This window comes from Mobula birostris, chromosome 8, assembly GCF_030028105.1.
Source record: "Mobula birostris isolate sMobBir1 chromosome 8, sMobBir1.hap1, whole genome shotgun sequence".
NCBI classification, from domain to species: Eukaryota; Metazoa; Chordata; class Chondrichthyes; order Myliobatiformes; family Myliobatidae; genus Mobula; species Mobula birostris.
Genome location: NC_092377.1, coordinates 132817620 through 132839483, shown reverse-complemented (window position 1 = coordinate 132839483; position 21864 = coordinate 132817620). Strand labels below are relative to the sequence as shown.

At 42.0% G+C, this 21864-nt stretch overlaps 1 protein-coding gene across 1 annotated transcript in view; it reads right to left on the bottom strand.

Moving 5' to 3' along the window:
- Positions 1 to 1029: 1029 nt before the first annotated feature.
- LOC140202063 (uncharacterized) overlaps positions 1030 to 21864 on the bottom strand; it is a 381219-nt gene continuing 360384 nt past the window's right edge. The window contains 6 exon segments of the mRNA XM_072266920.1: positions 1030 to 1769; positions 2464 to 2564; positions 4214 to 4340; positions 9659 to 9796; positions 15171 to 15294; positions 18877 to 19069. Coding sequence (XP_072123021.1) covers positions 1030 to 1769; positions 2464 to 2564; positions 4214 to 4340; positions 9659 to 9796; positions 15171 to 15294; positions 18877 to 19069 — 1423 coding nt within the window.

Here is a 21864-nt window from a genome sequence, read left to right as displayed (position 1 = left end):
TGCTGCCTGGACTTTTATGTGTGTTGCTTGAATTTCCTGCATCTGCAGAATTCCTGTTGTTTCCATCTAATTCGTGCTGCCCGCAGTGAGGGCGGGGAGTCTCCAGACAGTGCACATTACAACTTCAACTTTATACTCATCTCACATTTATTATGTATGTTTATCGAACACAGCATTTCGTTTCTCGCGTTGAATCGTCCGAAATTCCTGATTCGACTCTCGTACCTACCAGATTCCAGTCGCCCACTTTGTGGAACTTTACGCACGCCGGATGAGCAAAGACTATGTATCAAGCGATCCGGACACAGACCTCGGTGGTAGCCGGTCGCAGTCTGTGGTAGTAGTCAGGGTAGTCGTTAGATTTTCGGCAAAACAAAGACTGTGAATGCTGGACGACAAATGCGCAGTTAGACTGCAACCAGCAGGGATGAAGTGCAGTGAGCTACAAAGGTTTGGTGCTAAGGTAAGAGGGGATTACACGGTGACCAACGCCGGAAGCATGCTGAGCAGATTTACACTTCCCTTGAACAACCGGCAATGCGGTGCGCAATGGACATAGGATTTTACGCAACCACCTCTAAAACAACAATTCGGTCACGTTTATTCAGAGAACAATTAGTGTATTAACATTAACAGATCTTACCCGCACAACGTGGGGTGCAGGTCAATAACTTTACTCGGCAATGTTTTAATTACGTACAATGCAGAACGATACGAATTAAACTTGTTTCATCACTGAAACATCTGTTAAACATAATAAAAACAGAGTCGGAAGATCGGCAGATGCTGCCATGACAGAGAGGGTGGAACATGCAACAGTGATATCGTCCCTCAAATTCCAATTCACGCAGGTTGTGGGAAACGACGGGACCCGTCCCTGTATAGCAAAACTTCACATAAATATATCATCAAAAAGAGTAAAACACGGGACGTAAAGTAAAAAATACAATTTGAAATTTAAAAAACCATTCGACGTCATTTAGAAAGTTTCATTGAACGTTAATACGGACTTGATTACCGTTGTGTTCGTTATTGTTCAATACAACCCTTTGTGTAAGCTGATGGATCCATGAAGACATTCCCACACACGTGAAAAGTTTCAACACAAGTGTGAGATTTCTGCTGGTGAAGATAAGCAAAGCTCTTCCCACATTCGGAACATTTATAGGGCTTCTCTCCGATGTGGATCCGCTGGTGTTGATGGAAGTAGCCTGACACCGTGAAACTCTTCCCACATTCGGAACATTTATACGGCCTCTCTCCGGTGTGGGTCCGCTGGTGTCGGTGGAGGTTTCCTGCCCGTGTGAAACCCTTTCCACATTCAGAACATTTATACGGCCTCTCTCCGGTGTGGGTCAGCTAGTGTAGGTGGAGGTTTCCTGCCCATGTGAAACTCTTCCCACATTCGGAACATTTATACGGCCTCTCTCCGGTGTGGGTCCGCTGGTGCTGATGGAGGCTCCCTACCTGTGTGAAACTCTTCCCACAGTCCAGACATTCATGCTCTCTCTCCTCTTTGCCAGCTTGAGAGTAATCTGACTTGGCAAATGTCCTCTTTGTATCGGATACTGTGAATGGATCCTGCCTATGTTTCGACACTGGACTCTGACCATCTTGGTTTACATTGGAGGACGATGGTTCTCCAGTTGATGTTGGTCTGGACGCTGCAGCGTGTCGTCTCAAATGCCGTTTAAGGAAATCTGTTGTGGTAAATGCAATGTTGCACTGAGGGCAAGGATAACAGTCACTCTGGCTCACTTGATGTGATACTGGAGAGAGAAAAAACAGAAAATATCACTTTCAGCAAAATATACAAGAATCAATTTGAACGTGAGATCTGTAATTGCTTCATCATTACTGAGATGCCCTGAGACATTATTTCTAAGACTGTGGGGGGGGGGGCGGGGTGGAGGGGACAAATTTATGAAACTCTGCAGGATTTCCATAAATAATCAAGGATGATGGATTCTATCTCTGATCTCCTCCATGTATTAATCTTTAACAATTCCTCTAGCCTCTGTGACAGTCCGTCCGTTAAAATGGGTAACAGAGAAGCAAAATGTACATGTCAGATAAAATCACAAGCTGGGAATCGCTGAGGTCCACAGCAGGGCAAGGGAATTGACTACATCTGTCAATATGCTCACAGGTACAAGACTGAGATGGTCCAACTGTGTTTTTTTAAATAAATCAATGTATCCACAAAATATACATGCTGTTGACACCCATAATATCGTTCAGTGCAATTCTGTGTGCTTTAACTTTCGTCAAATATCTCATCTACATGACTATTGCTACGTTGTTTTTGATAGTATCATACGATCCACTTGAAACACCCATAATCTATTTACAGTAAACATATTGTTTTCCTGGAGTTTGTTAAATTGATCAGAATGCTCACATTTTGCTTCCTGATTCCCAGCTCCTTGGCATAATCATCACCGTACCAGACCAGTAACTCACAGTGAGCAGGAACTGGCTTACACGTCCTGTAGTAAATGTTTCCACAGTGCTGGAAGGCAACCAGGTTCTGTTCCTCCTCCTTTCTGGCACAGTTCACAAACCTGGAACACAAGAAGCAAATACAAAGTGAACAACCTAAAATTGTGGAGTGAACACAGAAAGTGAGGTCTATTGGCAAAGTCTAATGAATCAGAGAAGCCAAAACAAAACAATGTTCCTCTGGCAACAAGGTACAAAACATTTTCCCAACAGCAGACTTCAAATAGCACACATCTTTATGATTCAACTTCAAATCTGATGTCTAGATAAAGCAATCTCACACAACTTAGATGCAGAATATTCTGACAGTGATATTAACAGGAGGGTAAAAACCAACAGGAGAGAGGAAGCATGATGTGAAGTGGGTTAATATTTTCCTGAGACTTGCTGTGACTCCAACAGATCTCAGAATCTATGCCTGAGTTTAAACTGTGGTTTCAGTATCCCAGTCAGATCGAAACATGGCAGGCTGATTATTTTCAACACATGAAACTCTGCAGACGCAAGGAACCCAGAGAAACATGCACAAAATGTTGGAGGAATTCAGCAGGCCAGGCAACATCAATGGAAATGAATAAATAGTCACCATTTTAGACCAACACCCTTTTTACAGACAGGATAGGAAAGGGAAAAGCAACAGAATTAAGAAGGTGGGGAATCTAAAGGAGGATAGATAGAAAGTGATAGGTGACATTCAGTGGGTATGAAAGATAAAGGGCTGGAAAGGAAGGAACCTGATGGGAGAGGTGATAGAGAGAAAAGGTTAGAGGCCAGAGTTGGAAATAGAAGAAGAGGGGAGGGAGAGGATTTTTTTAACCACATGAAGAAATAAATATTGATACCATCATGATAGAGACTACCCAGTGGAACAAGAGGAAACCATGGACCGACATTTCAGAACAGGAATGCAAATTGGAATCAGAATTAAAGCGTTGATGGATCAAGTGTTGGTACTTGACAAGGTGGTCCCACAATTTACGATGGGTCTTCCAAACATAAAGGAGGTCACCTTGGGAGGACAGGACACAAGAGACGACTCCAGTAGATTCGCGGGTGACGTGTTGCCTCACCCAGAAGGACTATTTGGGGCCCTGAATGTAGGCGAGGAAGGAGGTGAATGGGCAGGTGTAGTAATTTGGCCAGCTTGCAGGGGTAAGTGCTAGGAGAGAGTTTAGTGGGGAGGGACAAATGGTTGTGGAAAGCAGAGAGACGGAGTAAGGAAAGATACATTTGCTGATAGAATCCCTTTGGAGATGGCAGAAGTTGCAAAGAATGATGTGTTAGATGCATTGGCTCATGGGGTGGTAGGTAAGGAGAAGAGGAACTATGTCACTGTTAAAGCGGTGGGAAGATAGGATGAGTGCAAGTGTTCAGGAAATGGAGGAGATGCGAGTGAGGGCAGCATCAACAGTGGAGGAAGAGAAAACCCAGTTTTTGAAGAAAGAGTACATCTCTGATATCCTGGAAAGGAAAGCCTCATCCTGGGTACAGATGTGGCAGAGATGAAAGAACTGAGAAAGCAGAATTTTTTTTTTGAACAAGAGATTGGGTGGGAGGAGGTATAGTCAAGAAAACCATTGGAATCGGTAGGTTGATAAAAATGGCAGTCGACAGTTTGGCTCCACAGATGGAGGCAGAAAGATCAAGAAATAGGATGGAGCTGTCAGAAATGGACCAAGTGGATGTAAGGGCAGGAAAGTTAGAGGAAAACTTGATGAAATTGATGAGCTCAGCCTGGGTGCGTTGAATCAGCACCAATGCAGTTGACGTTACTGCAGCATCAGTTGGAGGCACAGGATGACGAGCTTTGAGAAAGAATTTGTCGGTCTTGGCCTGGTCTGAGGAGAAACGTTCGTTTAGCTAGAGAACACAATTATCAGAGAAAGTGTCGATTCTTCTGGAACATTCAAAATCAGTTATCCATCATTGTCTAAATCTTTCCTTACCTCATCCAGTTTGATTTAGCTTCATCCTGGGCATCTATGTACTCAAGGTTATTGTTTGCCTTACTGATCTATGGAAAAATATTTTGGTACAACTTCTTGATTAATGAAGAAGATAAGCATGAAGTTTGCATAATTTTCCATACTATCGATTCAATTAATTATCCTTTAATCTGTTTAATGAGCTTAAGCTTTAAAACCACAGCACTCCAACAATATTCCTGGGACTCAAATCATGTGGCAAATGAGCTACTAGAACATATATTTGGAATTCAGTACAACTTTAAAAAGTTTTGCATGGTAGTTAAAGGTTCTTTAGCTACTACAAAGTTCTGATCATTTCCTGTTGGCCACAAACATTCAGTGTACTCTCAATCCAGTAGAAATCAGAATAAAAGGAAGGGTAACAGAGCAGGAACGTGACAGAGTATCAGTTTAGCTGACAGTGGGAAAGAACAAAGCTTGCTAGTGTGAGAATGGTATTGAGAATCACTGGAACATGGTGAGAAGAGAGAAATTAAGGGTCAGAAGTTCTGTATTTTTCTCAGCTGAGAATACTTGTCTGTAGCTCGTTCCCTAATTCCAATGAAGTATAATTTAATGCCAAAGTTAAGCAGTGTACAAATAATGATGGTGGTAGTAATGGAAGACAGGATTATCAGCTATGGGGAACATTTTCTGAACATACTGTCCTTTCACTGTTTTCCCTGTGGTGGTGTTTAGCTGGTCTCAAGCTAGTAGGAACATATTTGCTCCCACAATTCTCTTCAACAGGTGCAACCTAATATGTGGAGTATTGCTTTTCTTAACTGCAAGAGCTACTTACCACCCATGAATATCCACTGACAGCAGCTGCTTCTTCACTAGAAACCTCCCCTTCATATAGTCCAAAATGAACACCCCTGGGAATAACCTTCCCTTCATTCCAGACACCAAGACCAGCTTTCTGAATTTTTGATGAGGTTACGTAGAGACCCTCAGGAAGAGTTAAACGTGCTCTGTCTGGTTGATTGAAATCCACAACAGTGTCCTTCATAAAGATGGGTGGACCATGCACAGGGCATTCTTCAATAAAAAATGTCTCGCAGGCTTCACAAACTAAAATACAAAGTTAAGAACTGATCAGGATGTTGCTGTTCCTATAGCTAGTGGGAGCTGGTGCTGAGAAAGGCTAAATGATCCATGATGGATATAATTTTACTGCATGTCTTTGAATATAATACCATCATGAACTGGATGCTGTGCAAAGCATCTGGAAAAATAATTACTCCAAACATGAGAAAATCTACAGATGCTAGAATTCAAGCAACACACTTAACATGCTGGAGGAACTAAGCAGGTTAGGCAGCTTCTATTAAAAAGAGTAAACAGATGACCTTTTGGGCCGACACTTCATCAAACTTGATCATCTCTTTTCCATGGATGGTGCCTGCCCTGCTGAATTATTCTAGTATTTTGTGTGTGCATTGCTGAGAAAAAAATACTATTTTCCATTGCTATGAGCTATATGTGGAGACATTCCTAGTAAGTCAGATTAACAATGGAGATATGTGAAAAGTCACTTCATTATGCAGACATGAGGAAACCTGCAGATGCTAGAAATTCAAGCCAAACACACAAAAAATGGTGGTGAACACAGCAGGCCAGGCAGCAACTATAGGAAGAGGTACAGTTGACGTTTCAGGCCAGGAACCTTCGTCAGGAACCTATCTTCCTACAGATGCTGCCTGGCCTGCTGTGTTTACCAGCATTTTTTCTGCATCGAAGTCACTTCATTCGGTCAGCCGTAGGTTAACATGAATATTTTGGGTTAAGATTGGACTGGTTCATTCAAAAGACCAATCAATTACAACTAAGTGTTCATTTGGATTATATTAGATTAGATTCAACTTTATCGTCATTATGCCGAGTACAGATACAAAGCCAATGAAATGCATTATAAACTTAGAGAAAACTCATGGTGATCAAACATAATACTGTAATAATAAGCCAAGTGAAATGCAAAGAAAATGTTTAAAGGTAACAGTGTCATGGCAAATAGGATCAACTCTAATAAAACTGCTTTAAAAAGGTTAAAGAAAAGTTATGAAATTTGATCAAGTATCCAATGAAGTAAAGTGGTTGCATACTTTCTAAAAGGGGGGTACTTTCACAAACAAAAACATGATGAATTAGTGTTTACATTTATTTTTGGGTAAAATAGGCTCAGGAAATTATGAAGTAGCATAAGAGTGATGGAGACAAAATGAAATATTCACTTTAAAAATGGTAAATGAAATTGTTGGCAACTGCAATCTTCTTATGAAGAGGGGAAAATGGACAATTAGTTGTAGAATCAAGACTGCGACAGCAACCAGTCACAAAAAGATAAAAATCTATAACCACATGGTCTGGAAATCTGAAATGAAAGCAGAAAATTCTGGAAATAGTCAGCAAATAAGTCAACACCTGTGAAATGTAAAACAGCAAAACATTTCATTCTGAAGTTCAGATCATGGGAATTAATACTGAAATATTACTGTACTTGTTTTTCATGATCTGCAGGTTACCTCAGACACTTGTGTAATATGACAGAATTCATTTGTAACTGCAAAGTAAGAAATCCCCTGGGAAAATATAGTGAGTTGATAGGAATCTGCATTGAGATAATTAGTGACAAAAATACATCAGAAATTATGACATTTAAGTCAAATCATTTATTTTCATATTAAGATCAGATTGCTAAGATTTGAAAATAAGATGAAAAGTTATGACAGTGATAAAGTTTTAAGGGAATTGGGGGGATTCTCAGATTCCTGTAAATGATGGTTAAGGTTGAGCCTGTGTATTCTGGTTTGTTAAACTATTCTCTCCTGACTTTTCACACCTTTTGGTTTCATGTTTAAATTTCAACTTTGGTTTAAGTACCGACTATGTCTGTAACCGCAGTATGTTTGAATAATGTCTCACAGCTGCTTCACTGGAGCAAGATCAGGTACAAACTCACACAGACCCACAAAAGACATCTCCTAGTTTTCACACATTTTGGTTTCGACAAAAGGTGGTTGCTGATGAAGTTAAGGCAGGACATTCCTTCCTTAATTTTGGTATAGTCTTTTATCTAAATTATTAAATTCTGCTTTATTTGAGTAGCTGGAATATCCATTGATCTGACTGTTCTTTTGTATTGAGATGTTAAAAGATCAATTTGTCCAGCTGACATGTGAATGCTGAGTCTCATACGTAGGATGTGACAATTATACTCTGTTCTCTGTTTACATCTGCCTGATGTGATTAAATTAACACAAAATAATCTGCAGATGCTGGGGTCAAAGCAACACTCACAACACGCTGGAGGAACTCAGCAGGTCGGGTAGCATCCGTGGAAACGATCAGTCAACGTTTCGGGCCAGAACCCTTCGTCAGGACTGAAGAGGGAAGGGGCAGAGGCCCTATAAAGAAGGTGGGGGGAGGGTGGGAAGGAGAAGGCTGGTAGGTTCTAGGTGAAAAACCAGTAAGGGGAAAGATAAAGGGATGGGGGAGGGGAAGCAAGGAGGTGATAGGCAGGAAAGGTGAAGAAGGAATAGGGGAAAACATAATGGGTAGTAGAAGGAGGCGGAACCATGAGGTGATAGGCAGCTGGGGGAGGGAGCAGAGTGAAATAGAGATAGGGGAAGGGAGGGGGAGGGAATTACCGTTAGTTGGAGAACTCTATGTTCATACCAAGGGGCTGGAGACTACCTAGATGGTATATGAGGTGTTGCTCCTCCAACCTGAGTTTAGCCTCATCATGGCAGTAGGGGAGGCCATGTATGGACATATCCGAATGGGAATGGGAAGCAGAGTTGAAGTGGGTGGCTACTGGGAGATCCTGTTTGTTGAGGTGGACAGAGCGGAGGTGCTTGACGAAGCGGTTCCCCAAACTGCATCGGGTTTCAGCGATGTAGAGGCCGCACCGTGAGCACCGGATGCAATAGACGACCCCAACAGACTCACAAGTGAAGCGTTGGCTCATCTGGAGGACTGTTTGGGGCCCTAAATGGTGGCAAGAGAGGAGGTGTAGGGACAGGTGTAGCACTTACGCTGCAAGGAAGGAGGTGGTCAGGTTGGAGGAGCAACACCCCATATACCGTCTAAGTAGTCTCCAGCCCCTTGGTATGAACATAGAATTCTCCACCTTCCGGTAGTTCCCTCCCCACCTCCCTTCCCCTATCTCTATTTCACTCTGCCCCCTCCTCCAGCTGCCTATCACCTCCCTCATGGTTCCGCCTCCTCCTACTACCCATTGTGTTTTCTCCTATTCCTGCTTCACCTTTCCTGCCTATCACCTCCTTGCTTCCCCTCTCCCATCCCTTTATCTTTCCCCTTACTGGTTTTTCACCTAGAACCTACCAGCCTTCTCCTTCCCACCCTCCCCCCACCTTCTTTATAGGGCCTCTGCCCCTTCCCTCTTCAGTCCTGACGAAGGGTTCTGGCCCGAAACGTTGACTGATCATTTCCACGGATGCTGCCCGACCTGCTGAGTTCCTCCAGCATGTTGTGAGTGTTGATGTGATTAAGTATCCTTTGTCAAGTATGTTTACCTCTGTTTTAGGTGATTAAGTGGCCTTTGTCGCAGACTATCACTGTTGCTAGGCTTTTGTGACAAAGATAGTATAAAAAACTCTGTGCTAAGACAGAGAGACTTCGAGTGGCTGACTCTCTGTGAGTGCAGATGGAAGGTTCTCTCTTGTACCTTGCTACTAATAAAGGTGGAAGAGAATCAACTGTGGTACTTGCTTCATTACATCGGGTTGATCACCATTGACAACAGCAGCTTAAGAATGCTAACTATTTCAAGCCATATTTTGTTTCTTCATTGTAGGTTATCATAAGGATCAGTTGAAGTTATCGGTTTCGTAGAAGGCAGACTGTAATATTTCCCAGCTTGCCCTGGATTCAACTGTAGGTGGCAAAACAACCCATGAAAAATATCAGCAAATTAATATAAACTGGACCAAGAAGATGCTGACCATACTGCAAGGTGCAGAAGTAAATTTAACACTGTCCATCAAAGTTAAAAAGAAATCATAGACTCTGATCCAACATGTCAGCACTCTTTTCCCAAATATTCTACACGTCTCATTGTTCCATCATTCCTATAGCCTCCCATTCCATTGTATCACACCACAATTCTCCCAATATATTATGCTTGCTTCAAAGAAATAGACTGATACATAGTAATTTGGACCTACAAAGGTAGTCGTCATCACGAAGCTCTTGTTCCTCAATGTAATTTTTCTTCTCTTTATTTCGTAAACCATACCGTCTTCTCGCAGACACGTTGGTTGATTTGTCATTTGTTGATCCAAACATATTTTTGGTGGAGACAGCTGGAATAACACAAAATGAGCAAAGATTAAACAAATTAAATTAATACAACATAGAACAGTACAACATGGGAACAGGCCAGCCTGTAATGTTGTGCCAAACTAATTACACTAGTAGTTTAGTACTGATATAAACAAATCCCATCTGTCCATACAACATCCACATCCATCCACTCACTTCACACTGATATGTCTTTCTAGGAAAACTCTTCAAAGCCTGAATCATATTTGCCTCTACTGCCACCCATGGCAATACATTCCAAGCACCAAGCGCTTTCTGTGCAACAGCCTGCCCTGCACATCTGCTTTGAACTTACCACCTCACACGTTAAATGCATGCCCACCATTATAATGCATTTTGCCTGGCCAGACACATTTCCCAGCACCAGGTCCAGTCTGGGCCCTCCTCATATTGGACGATTTACACATTGATATATGAAACCCACCGGGATGCACAAAACAAATTCTGTCCCATCAAAACCTCCTGTGCGAAGGAGCTTACACACTATATTGAGCAATGGGAATATAACTCTGGTTGATACCCTGTTGGTTTTACAGTTTTTCCTAATCTCCCTGCATAATCTCCCTAATTACCCACCATTGAGAACATCTACCATAAACGCTGCCTGGGCAGGGCGAAAAGCATTATCAAGGATGCATCTCACCCTAACCATGGACTTTCTACTGTCTCAGTACATTTATATTTGTGTGCTATAGCACTTAATTTTATTCAGTTATTTTGTAAATAACACAATTCTTTGCATTTCTGGTTAGATGCTAACTACATTTCATTGGCTTTGTATCTGTACTCGGCACAATGACAATAAAGTTGAATCTAATCTAATCAAATATCCATTCCTCAATGACCCAGAGGCTACTGGGGAATCTGCAGTGTAATCCCAGTGATTCCATTTTTATCTTTAATTTCTACCCATATGTACACAGTGGATGAACCCTATGTTATGTCCCATTATTATTTCAAGTCAGTTTGAACAGTAAGTACAGATGTATATAATGCAATTTATTCATAAATCCATCTAAAAATAGCTATCATGGAAGTTAGATCATATTCCCCCATTATTTATCTTAATAAATGAAAGTCAATTTTTGGTCTCTACTTAGAGCTTCACCTTTAGAAACCAAAATTACCTGCTGCTCTTTTGATTCATTTAACGAAAACTGGATCTTCCTTCATTGAGCCATGTTCCTCAGTGACTTCATTCAAATCTTCACGTTTGTCATTGTATGAACAGGGTGTGACCTGTGATGTGACAATTTAGGGCAAAGTGTGATGCTCAAACAGTGCTTCAGAATAACGTAGCAAAGTTTTGTTTTCTATTCCTACTAGTTCTTATATTGTTTTTCAGTTGAACTCCCAAACCAATCAACAAATAAAAGCAGTGACAACCCCATGTTGTTAATTTCTGTAAAGGCCACATCTTTCATACCATTCTATGAAATAATATTTGTTGACATTGGCAGATGATAATATTTGAATATAATAATTAAATAAGTTGTTTGGAAATTAACAACTGTCCTGCCCACAAAACCAGAACAAACGAAGGAAACACATCTGATTTGAATCAGGGGAGTGAGAGGAGATTTGACATACCTTGTTTTTACTTGTCTCCGATCGTCTTTCATATTACACTCAATCCTCAGAGAAGGTGCAAATTAACATTTCACAATGACATCAACAGTAATTTGAAATGGCAGCTGGTGTACCTAACAAATTTTGTGTAACAATTGTCCTGTCCTGAATACCAAAATATTGTTGCTAACTTTAGCACATAAATTCAACAGCAGTGATCATGAAAATCCAAACAATTCAATCATTTTCTTCTTTAGAAATAGAAATGCTGATGTAGGTGACCATGCTATTAATGGTGAATATAAAGATATTAATTTATTCTGTGATTATTTCCTTTTCCTACCTTGACAACAGTCCTCTTAGCTCCCTGGCTATATTGACTTGTAAAAGGAAGTATAAAGGTTCTCATCCCTTGGAAATAAAAAGTGAATCATCAGTTCAGGTTAAGAAAAGTAATTTTTATCCCAACTGCCTGGCATTTCTGGAAAATCCAGTATATACACCAATCACTATGGTTTAGAAACTTCTAAATCACTTTGAACTAAAATTGACCTTGTTTTTTGTTCTGATTCTGTTCTGTACTGTAAAAGTTTTTATTATTCTCTGTTTATTTTATGTTTTTCCTGTGAATACTGCTGATATGATACTATGTGCCTGCGATACTTTTGCAGGTACATTTTACTTTGTGCGTTCAGGCATGTAATTGTTCATATGAAAATAAACTGAGCTTTGATATTTATTTAGAGCTTAAATTAAAAGCAACATACTGTATCATAAAAGTAAACTTACACCGTATCAGCAAAGCAATAGGAAACTGCAACACTTTACCTTCTCTCTAAACTTTAGTATTAACTCTCTTTAATAATATATTCAACCGGCTCAAGACCAAACTTTGCAGTAGAATTTGTGTTAACAACTGCATCAAATATTTCAACAAATAATAAATTCAAATTACTTTGTGACTTTTTGGAAAGAAGATTGGGTGTCCACTCCTCATCTGAGTCACTTGATTCATATAAATGGGGCTGACACCCTCTGCTTTGTCATCCCATGAATTCAGGCTTTGGTACATTCAGTCCTGTGAAAAGTAAAATGTGTCCATCATCTATTGCTGATAATGCCAGTATTTTGTTTCACTAAATTTACAAGCACAAGATAACTAGGAAGGTTAAGAGGGGATAGTTTAATTCCAAAAGTCACAATCAAATACAACAAAAGGTTCATTTTTAGACTTGAAGAGAAACATCATTATCCAAAAAGGAATGCATGACCAGGGCTTAATGGGAATATTATTGTGCTATTGGTTAGGAAACTCTCACAAGGAAATGAAAACAAGCTAAACTGCACAAGGAACTTTGGACTAATCGCAAGGCAGTTAGGTGTGCTCATTTCCTCTAGTGACAAAGAAATCTTAGAGTGATCACACATTATTTTGGAAGGAAGTTATTAGGCAGGAATTTGATTCTTGGTCACATTCATTTCCGAATTCATGTGTGTTTGTATGTTTGTGTCACTGTTTAATTTTAAACTTATCTTGTGCTTTAACAGACATTTATTTAGTATTAAAACATGAGGCCATCACCAGCAGAGTAGGCATTTACTGTGCTTTTGAATTGCCTTTTGTGTGACATAAGAGCCAAACTTGGAGACAGTGGAGCTCCAATGCACACGATACCCTTGTCATTTTTAATGCAGTGGTCACAGATTTGGAATATGTTGCTGGAAAATCTTGCCATAAACATCCCAGTGCATTTTGAATGTTGTATAACTTGTAGAGACAGTGCATGTTTAGTTTAATGAAAGCAGTACGTATCAAGCACTATGGAGAACACACCCTCATCCAAGGTATTTTCACAGTACTCCATTGCTCACTTTAATATTTGTTGTTTTTAAGTGATCTCTCGAGCAGGGGATAACATCTTCCCTTACTCCAGTTTTGTGTGTTTTGGGGATGCTCTTCAGATTCAGAGCACTTACTATTTTTACGAGGTTCTTTGTAAATCCAGTATTTCATTTAATTTGCTGAATAGACTTCCCACATGGTCTTCCAATGTCTTGAACAGTCACAGATCACAGACAGCCACATCAGCACTGCTGTTAGAATTTGACAGGATAACTTTAAAGTATCTTCTGTTCCTCACACAATGTCACACCTTAAAGCCATGTTGTTAATTTGGGAGAAAACACTGACAATGGTTTGCTTGATGTTGTGAATAAATTTGCACTATTCTGCAGAAAAGTATTAATCATTCATCTACCCGTTTCAGAAAACCTGATGCACAGCGGAGAGTGTCCTGACTGGTGCATCATGGCCTGGTATGGAAATACCAATCCCAAGAAAAGGTAAGCCAAGAAAAAGTGGTGAATTCGCCACCGTCCATCAAAGGAAAAGTCCTCCCAGCAACTGAGTGATGCCACAATAAAGCATTTAGCATCAAGAATATCCACCATCCACCTCTGCTGCCATTGGGAGAAGGTGAAGGAGCTGTTATGTCCAACACCATCCAGTTCAGGAACAGGTCTTACCCTTCAACCATCAGGCTCCTGAACCAGTACAGATAACTTCACTGAAGACATCACTGCACTGATCACTCTACGGACTCACTTTTAAGGGCTTAATAACTCACGTTCACAATATTATTTGTTACTTATTTCTGACCACGATTATTATTATTGTATTTGCAGTTACGCATTATTTTTATATTGGTTGTTTGTCAGTCTGTGTAGTTTTTCACTGACTGTAATTGTAATTCATTGCTCTACTGTGAATGCCTGCAAGAAAATGAACCACTAGGTAGTGTATGGTGACATATAAATACTTTGAACTTGAGCAGGCATTTATTGCTGGAGTGTTGGTCAGCAGAAAGACAAATTAGCAGACAACCTTTGTTTAGATTTTTTTTAGCGTTAGCCAATTCTTTTGCACACATTGTGTTGGATAGGTCAAAGCTGAGGTATTCAGTGTGTTAACAGGCAAGTGCTAATTGGATTGCTTAAACTCTTGCTTCTTGACTGAGATTACAGTGACATTGCTTCCAACATGGAGACAACAAAGATTTCAACTAGGGCCAGCTTGGCAGAAGAGAGGAAAGATCATTAGGCAAGAATGCATAATGATTCCAGTTCATCCTGGGATTTTAACTGTGGTGGGTGTTTGCTTCATTCATTATTTGAATATGACAAGCACGTGTCATTGCGTATAAAGCGTAGGTTGATAGCCTCTTAAGGGTGCCACAGGTTACTGATACAAGTCAAAAGAATGGGATTGAGAGGGATAACGAATCAGCCATGATGGAATGGCAGAGCAGACTTGATGGGTGAAATAGCCATATTCTGCTCCCATGTCTTATGTTCTTAAGACTTTGAAACAATCAATCTCTTTTGACTTGTGCATTCCAGTTAGTGGAGAGGAATAAACAGTCAATGCTTTAGGCTGAGACCCTTCATGAGTTCTGATGAAGGGCCTCAGCCCGAAACGGCAACTGTTTGTTTCTTTCCATAGATACTGCCTGACCTACCGTGATCCTCAAACATTTCGTGTGTTGTCTTGGGTTTCCAGTATCTGCAGATTTTCTTGTGTTTGAATCAATATTCTTACAGAACAGGGCTATTAATTGTATTTATACACATTCTGACAGTGTATCAGCAGAGGAAATAGAAAGCTCAAACGAACACAGCCTTCAAACTCTTTATCCACTGCGATGGCATGTGGGAAAGTCATATGCCAATAGGTGTCATCTGAAAATGCCAAACAGAATATTCAGGAAAGTAATGGTTTCTACAAACCAATGGCGAGCATGGCTTCATAGTTCCGCTTCACATTCTTATAGCGGAGTTTCTCCCAGTCACTCAGCTCTGCCCACTCTTCTTCGGAAAAGTAACAGACAATGTCGTTAAACCTGCTTGCATCCTGGAAAGATAGACATGTTTCCTGAAATACCAGATTATTTATCACAGTAGAATATCTATTTTCTTTTATCACAGTTGCAAAACAGATGAGACAACATTCCACATATTTATTTTGTGTGCAAGGATAGTCCCTGCAATTTAGGAAACAAAATCAAGCGATCACAAGCTCAAATTAAAGGGGAGCCCCACTGGGCTGGACGCAAGGAGAAATTTTATTTAGAGGTTGGTAAATACTTGGAATTTACACCCAAGAGTTGAGTAAGATCAACCACTGATTACATTTCAGATGAAATGAAAGTATGTCAGAATATCAGAGGAATGAAAACTACCACAGATCACAAAATGAGTGAAATAATGCCCTTCAGTACATAAATCAGCTATGATATTGTGGAATGATGGGGAGTGCGTGAGATGCTGATTGACTACGCATTGAAAATCATTTGCACTTATTTCATTATTTCACTTATTTCACAGGAACATTTTTAATTGGGGAAGGGCAAATTATGAGGCTATAACTTGCGGGTGAGAATTGAGATGATGTTTTTGCAGGGAATTATACTATGAACATGTGGTCGATGTTTAGAGAGCTCTTACAGGATGTTAGGGATAAACTTGTCCCAGTGAGGAAGTAAAAGAATGGTAGGGTAAGGGAACAATGGGTGACAAGTGAGGTGGAAAATCTAGTCAGGTGGAAGAAAGCAGCATACATGAGGTTTAGGAAGCAAGGATCAGAAGGGTTTATTGAGGAATATAGGGAAGCTAAAAAGAAGCTTAAGAAGGGGCTGAGAAGAGCAAGAAGGGGGCATGAGAAGGCCTTGGCAAGGAGGGTAAAGGAAAACCCCAAGGCATTCTTCAATTATGTGAAGAACAAAAGGATGACAGGAGTGAAGGTAGGACCGATTAGAGATAAAGGTGGGAAGATATGCCTTGAGGCTGTGGAAGTGAGCGAGGTCCTCAATGAATACTTCTCTTCGGTATTCACCAATGAGAGAGAACTTGATGATGGTGAGGACAATATGAGTGAGGTTGATGTTCTGGAGCACGTTGATATTAAGGGAAAGGAGGTATTGGAGTTACTAAAATACATTAGGATGGATAAGTCCCCGGGGCCTGACAGAATACTCCCCAGGCTGCTCCACGAGGCAAGGGAAGAGATTGCTGAGCCTCTGGCTAGGATCTTTATATCCTCGTTGTCCACAGGAATGGTACCAGAGGATTGGAGGGAGGCGAATGTTGTCCCCTTGTTCAAAAACAGTAGTAGGGATAGTCTGGGTAATTATAGACCAGTGAGCCTTACGTCTGTGGTGGGAAAGCTGTTGGAAAAGATTCTTAAGAGATAGGATCTCTGGCCATTTAGAGAATCATGGTCTGATCAGGGACAGTCAGCATGGCTTTGTGAAGGGCAGATCGTGTCTAACAAGCCTGATAGAGTTCTTTGAGGAGGTGACCAAGCATATAGATGAGGGTAGTGCAGTGGATGTGATCTATATGGATTTTAGTGAGGCATTTGACAAGGTTCCACATGGTAGGCTTATTCAGAAAGTCAGAAGGCATGGGATCCAGGAAAGTTTGGCCAGGTGGATTCAGAATTGGCTTGCCTGCAGAAGGCAGAGGGTGGTGGTGGAGGGAGTACGTTCAGATTGGAGGATTGTGACTAGTGGTGTACCACAAGGATCTGTTCTAGGACCTCTACTTTTCGTGATTTTTATTAACGACCTGGATGTGGGGGTAGAAGCGGGGGTTGGCAAGTTTGCAGACGACAGAAAGGTTGGTGGTGTTGTAGATAGTGTAGAGGATTGTCAAAGATTGCAGAGAGACATTGATAGGATGCAGAAGTGGGCTGAGAAGTGGCAGATGGAGTTCAACCTGGAGAAGTGTGAGGTGGTACACTTTGGGAGGACAAACTCCAAGGCAGAGTACAAAGTAAATGGCAGGATACTTGGTAGTGTGGAGGAGCAGAGGGATTTGGGGGTACATGTCCACAGATCGCTGAAAGTTGCCTCACAGGTAGATAAGGTAGTTAAGAAAGCTTATGGGGTGTTAGCTTTCATAAGTCAAGGGATAGTCACGAGATAATGATGCAGCTCTATAAAACTCTGGTTAGGCCACACTTGGAGTATTGTGTCCAGTTTTGGTCGCCTCACTATAGGAAGGATGTGGAAGCATTGGAAAGGGTACAGAGGAGATTTACCAGGATGTTGCCTGGTTTAGAGAGTATGCATTATGATCAGAGATTATGGGAGCTAGGGCTTTACTCTTGAGAGAAGTAGGATGAGAGGAGACATGATAGAGGTGTATAAGATATTAAGAGGAATAGATAAGAGTGGATAGCCAGCGCTCCTTCCCCAAGGCACCAACCGCTGAATACAAGAGGACATGACTTTAAGGTAAGGGATGGGAAGTTCAAGAGGGATATTAGAGAAAGGCTTTTTTTTACCATGCACTGCCTGAGTCAGTGGTGGAGGCAGATACACTAGTGAAATTTAAGAGACTACTAGACAGGTATATGGAGGAATTTAAGGTGAGGGGGTTATATGGGAGGCAGGGTTTGAGGGTTGGCCCAACATTGCCGAAGGGCCTGTAATGTGCTGTACCACTCTATGTTCTACATGTAGGAAAGACACTATATGGTTGGCATAGATACTTCAATACTTAAATAATGCTGCTGTCACCTGAACAATAAAACAGGAGAAATAATACAAGCCCAGTTTTCACTTCACACAATTCATGTCTCGGAGTCAAGAACTCATTTGAGAAAACATAAGAAGTTGAAATAAAAGACATAAAAAAAAGAACAAAATGATGAAGATAGTTAAATGGCAGGCATGATCTGTGGAAACAGAAATTCAGTGACTGTTCGTCTCACATCTGGGGAGATACAAAACACCATAGGGACACAGAACTGCAAGCATGAGGGAAATAGTCTAAATGGCCATTCAAGCAAAATGGTGAGAATCAATCCCCACTGACAGGAATGAATGTGGCTGGGGCCTCTCCACAAGCAGGAATTAATCTGGTTTGAGATGGAGCAACAGCATCTTTTCCCTTTCAAAGCCATCAAGAGTACATCTATCCATCATCTGTGTCCAAGGTCCCAGGGAACTCACCTCCGATTCCCAGCTCCCAGACATGACTTCATCACCTACAGCAACACCTCAGCCTTCTTTCCTGAACTCACACACCCCAATTCCCCTGATCCTTCTCGCCCCTTTTTCCTTCTGGGCAACTCTGCTGCCCAAACCTCTTTCCCTGATGCTGTTACTTCCCGCTCTGCCGAGACGGCAGACAGCTCAATCATCTCCTGTGACCAGAGAGATGTTTTCTCGGTATTGCGCTAGAGATCGTTTCTCCCACAAGAGTTTCTTTCTGGCGAGGGTGCACTAGCTCCTCACTAATACTCTCGATCACGGGTCTTGTCCCTTGTGTCCTGAGAGAAATCAGTCCGTCACGATTTCACTCTCAGAAACTCCACACAGCAACACACTCCCACCACCTCCTGCCGTAACCCGCTGCTCGCCTGCACGCTGCTATTTATAGACGTTACTCACGTGAGCGGGGCTGGGCCAATCAGACGACGGCATACCGCACTGCGCGTGCCGCGCTGAAGCTCTGTGGTAAAAAGCGCCAAAACCGTCCAGAACTTCACATCATCTCCGCTTTCCCGCCAAAACGACGGGATGGGTGGGATTGTCTTCGGCGCATGCGCGTTGTCGCGGTAGGTGACGTGATGACGAAAGGTGACGGAGCCTGGGCGGGGCTTTGAAATAGCAGCCGCCCTTCGAACAACATTAAGCTGGATGCCAACCGCCGTAAAACAAGATACAGACAGAAGAAGTCTTTGGTTAGTGCTCGGCCAGCGGGATAGGCTAGCTGGCTGGTTGGAGTGTTTTCCTCTATAGGCCTCGATGCGTGAATGTGGTTTGGAACTTGTTGAGGGAACGAGAGTGGGGAAGGAACGGGAATTGCTGGGAGGGGGTCGTGTGGGCCCGGTAATGGCGGACAAGATGAGAGGGCGGGTTGAGGGAAAGAGAGTGGAGAAGGAGCGGGATAGGGATTTGGGATTAGAGATTAGAGATAGGCAGCTGGGGAGAGATGGAGTATTGTGAAGGGAGAAATAAAGGGGATGAGGAGATAGTGAGGGGACGGATGAATGAAAACCGAGGCAAAGGGAATAAAAGAATAAGAAATGACAGTGGAGAACGTTCTGAAAGTGAGGAAGATGAACAAGTTCAGAGAGAAGGTGTTGCCATAATGAGGTTTAATGAGAAGGCTCAGGGACATATGAAGAAAATTAACCCGTTTGTGCTAACAACAACTCTGGCAAATAAGATGGGGGAAATAGTATTTGCAGAAGTCCTTAATGATGGCAACTTATTGGTAAGATGTGCGAATGAAGAACAACTTGAGAAAGCACTCAAGCTAAAAGAGATAGGAAAATGCAAGGTGGAATACACAGGGAGGGTGGGAGCACAAAATAGTGGCTGTAAAGGTGTGATCATGGGGGTACCAATGAGTATAAATATGGAGGAGTCAAAGAGGAATATCAAAGGAGGGAAAGTAATGAATGTTCAAAGACTGAAAACAACAAAGGAGGGAGTGAAAAGGGAAAGTGAATCAGTATTGATTGAATTTGAAGAAGAAAGAGTGCCAAGGAAGGTGTTCCTGGGTTTCATGAGTTACCCGGTAAGGGTGTATGTGCCAAAGCCATTGAGGTGCTATAATTGTCAAAGGTTTGGACACATAGCTACAAACTGTAAAAGGCAGATGAGATGCGCTAGATGTGGGGGTGATCATGAATATGGAAAGTGTGGAACAGGAGTAAAACCAAAACGCTGCAGTTGTGGAGGAGCCCATTATGTGGCATATAGTGGGTGTGAGGTTATGAGACGGGAGAATAAAATTCAAGAAATAAGAGTGAAAAGAAAGATCACTTATGCAGAAGCTGTAAGAATGTCAAGAGAACAGAATAATGCTACTAATGAACAGGGAGCAATAGGGATACGAGAGATGCAACAAAGAGCAAATGACAGGATTTATGTAGACAAAAAGGCTCTAGTAACATTCATTGCAGGAGTGATTAATAGTACGGCTGAGGTAAAGTCAAAAAGTGACAAAATTCAGCTGGTGGTAAAAACAGCAGTAAACCATTTAGGGTTAGTAGGACCGACATGGGAGGAAGTGCGGGAGAACCTCACTAATCAGTCAAGCCAGGAAGTGTCATGATTTGGTTAATACTAATTATGGTGATTTTTTTTACAATGGAATGGAAGGAGCTTACTGGCCAATAGCCAGGAATTCAAGCAGTTTATTAAAGAAATGGTTGTAAAACCGGATGTAGTGTGTATTCAGGAGACTTGGTTGAAACCAACTTTAGACTTTGTGGTACATGGGTATACAATGATAAGGGAAGGTAGAAATCTAGGGGGTGGAGGGGGTTGTGCTATGTTAATCAAGCAAGGTATACCATATAGGGTACTGGAAAAAGGAGATGATCAGGAATACATAGTGGTGGGAGAGAGGGGAGGGAGTGGTTATAATTAACTACTACAATCCATGTAAAAGGTTGGATTTGGACAGCCTATTAAGGATACAAGGATGAAACAGACATGAAGTAGTGTGTGCAGATTTCAATGCTCATAGCACAATATGGGGGGGGGGAGTGCGGAATCAGATTACAGATCCAAATGGAAAGGTAATTGAAGATTTGATGGAAGAAAGGGATTTGGTGTGTATGACTGATGTTAGAGGCACAAGGATAGACATAACAACAGGAACTGAGTCAGTGTTAGATATTACGTTAGTGTCTCATACCTTGGCTGGCGTTAGTAACTGGGGAGTTTGGACTGCTTCAACAGTAGGCTACCACTACCCAGTTTTATGTTCAGTGGGTGAAAGAGTTGAAGTAAGACCAGGTGGCAGAATCCCAAAGTGGGTGTTTGGAAAAGCAGCAGGCCAGGCAGCATTTCTAGGAAGAGGTGCAGTCGACATTTCAGGCCGAGACCCTTCATCAGGACTAACTGAAGGAAGAGTGAGTAAGAGATTTGAAAGTGGGAGGGGGAGGGGGAGCACCGGACGCAGTATATCACCCCAGCCGACTCATGGGTGAAGTGTCGCCTCACCTGGAAGGACTGTTTGGGGCCCTGAATGGTGGTAAGGGAGGAAGTGTAAGGGCATGTGTAGCACTTGTTCCGCTTACATGGATGAGTGCCAGGAAGGAGATCAGTGGGGAGGGATGGGGGGGACGAATGAACATGGGAGTTGCGTAGGGAGCGATCCCTGCGGAAAGCGGGGTGGGGGGGGAGGGAAAGATGTGTTTAGTGGTGGGATCCCGTTGGAGGTGGCGGAAGTTACGGAGAATAATATGTTGGACCCGGAGGCTGGTGGTGTTGTAGGTGAGGACCAGGGGAACCCTATTCCTAGTAGGGTGGCGGGAGGATGGAGTGAGAGCAGATGTACGTGAAATTGGGGAGATGCGTTTAAGAGCAGAGTTGATAGTGGAGGAAGGGAAGCCCCTTTCTTTAAAAAAGGAGGACATCGCCCTTGTCCTAGAATGAAAAGCCTCATCCTGAGA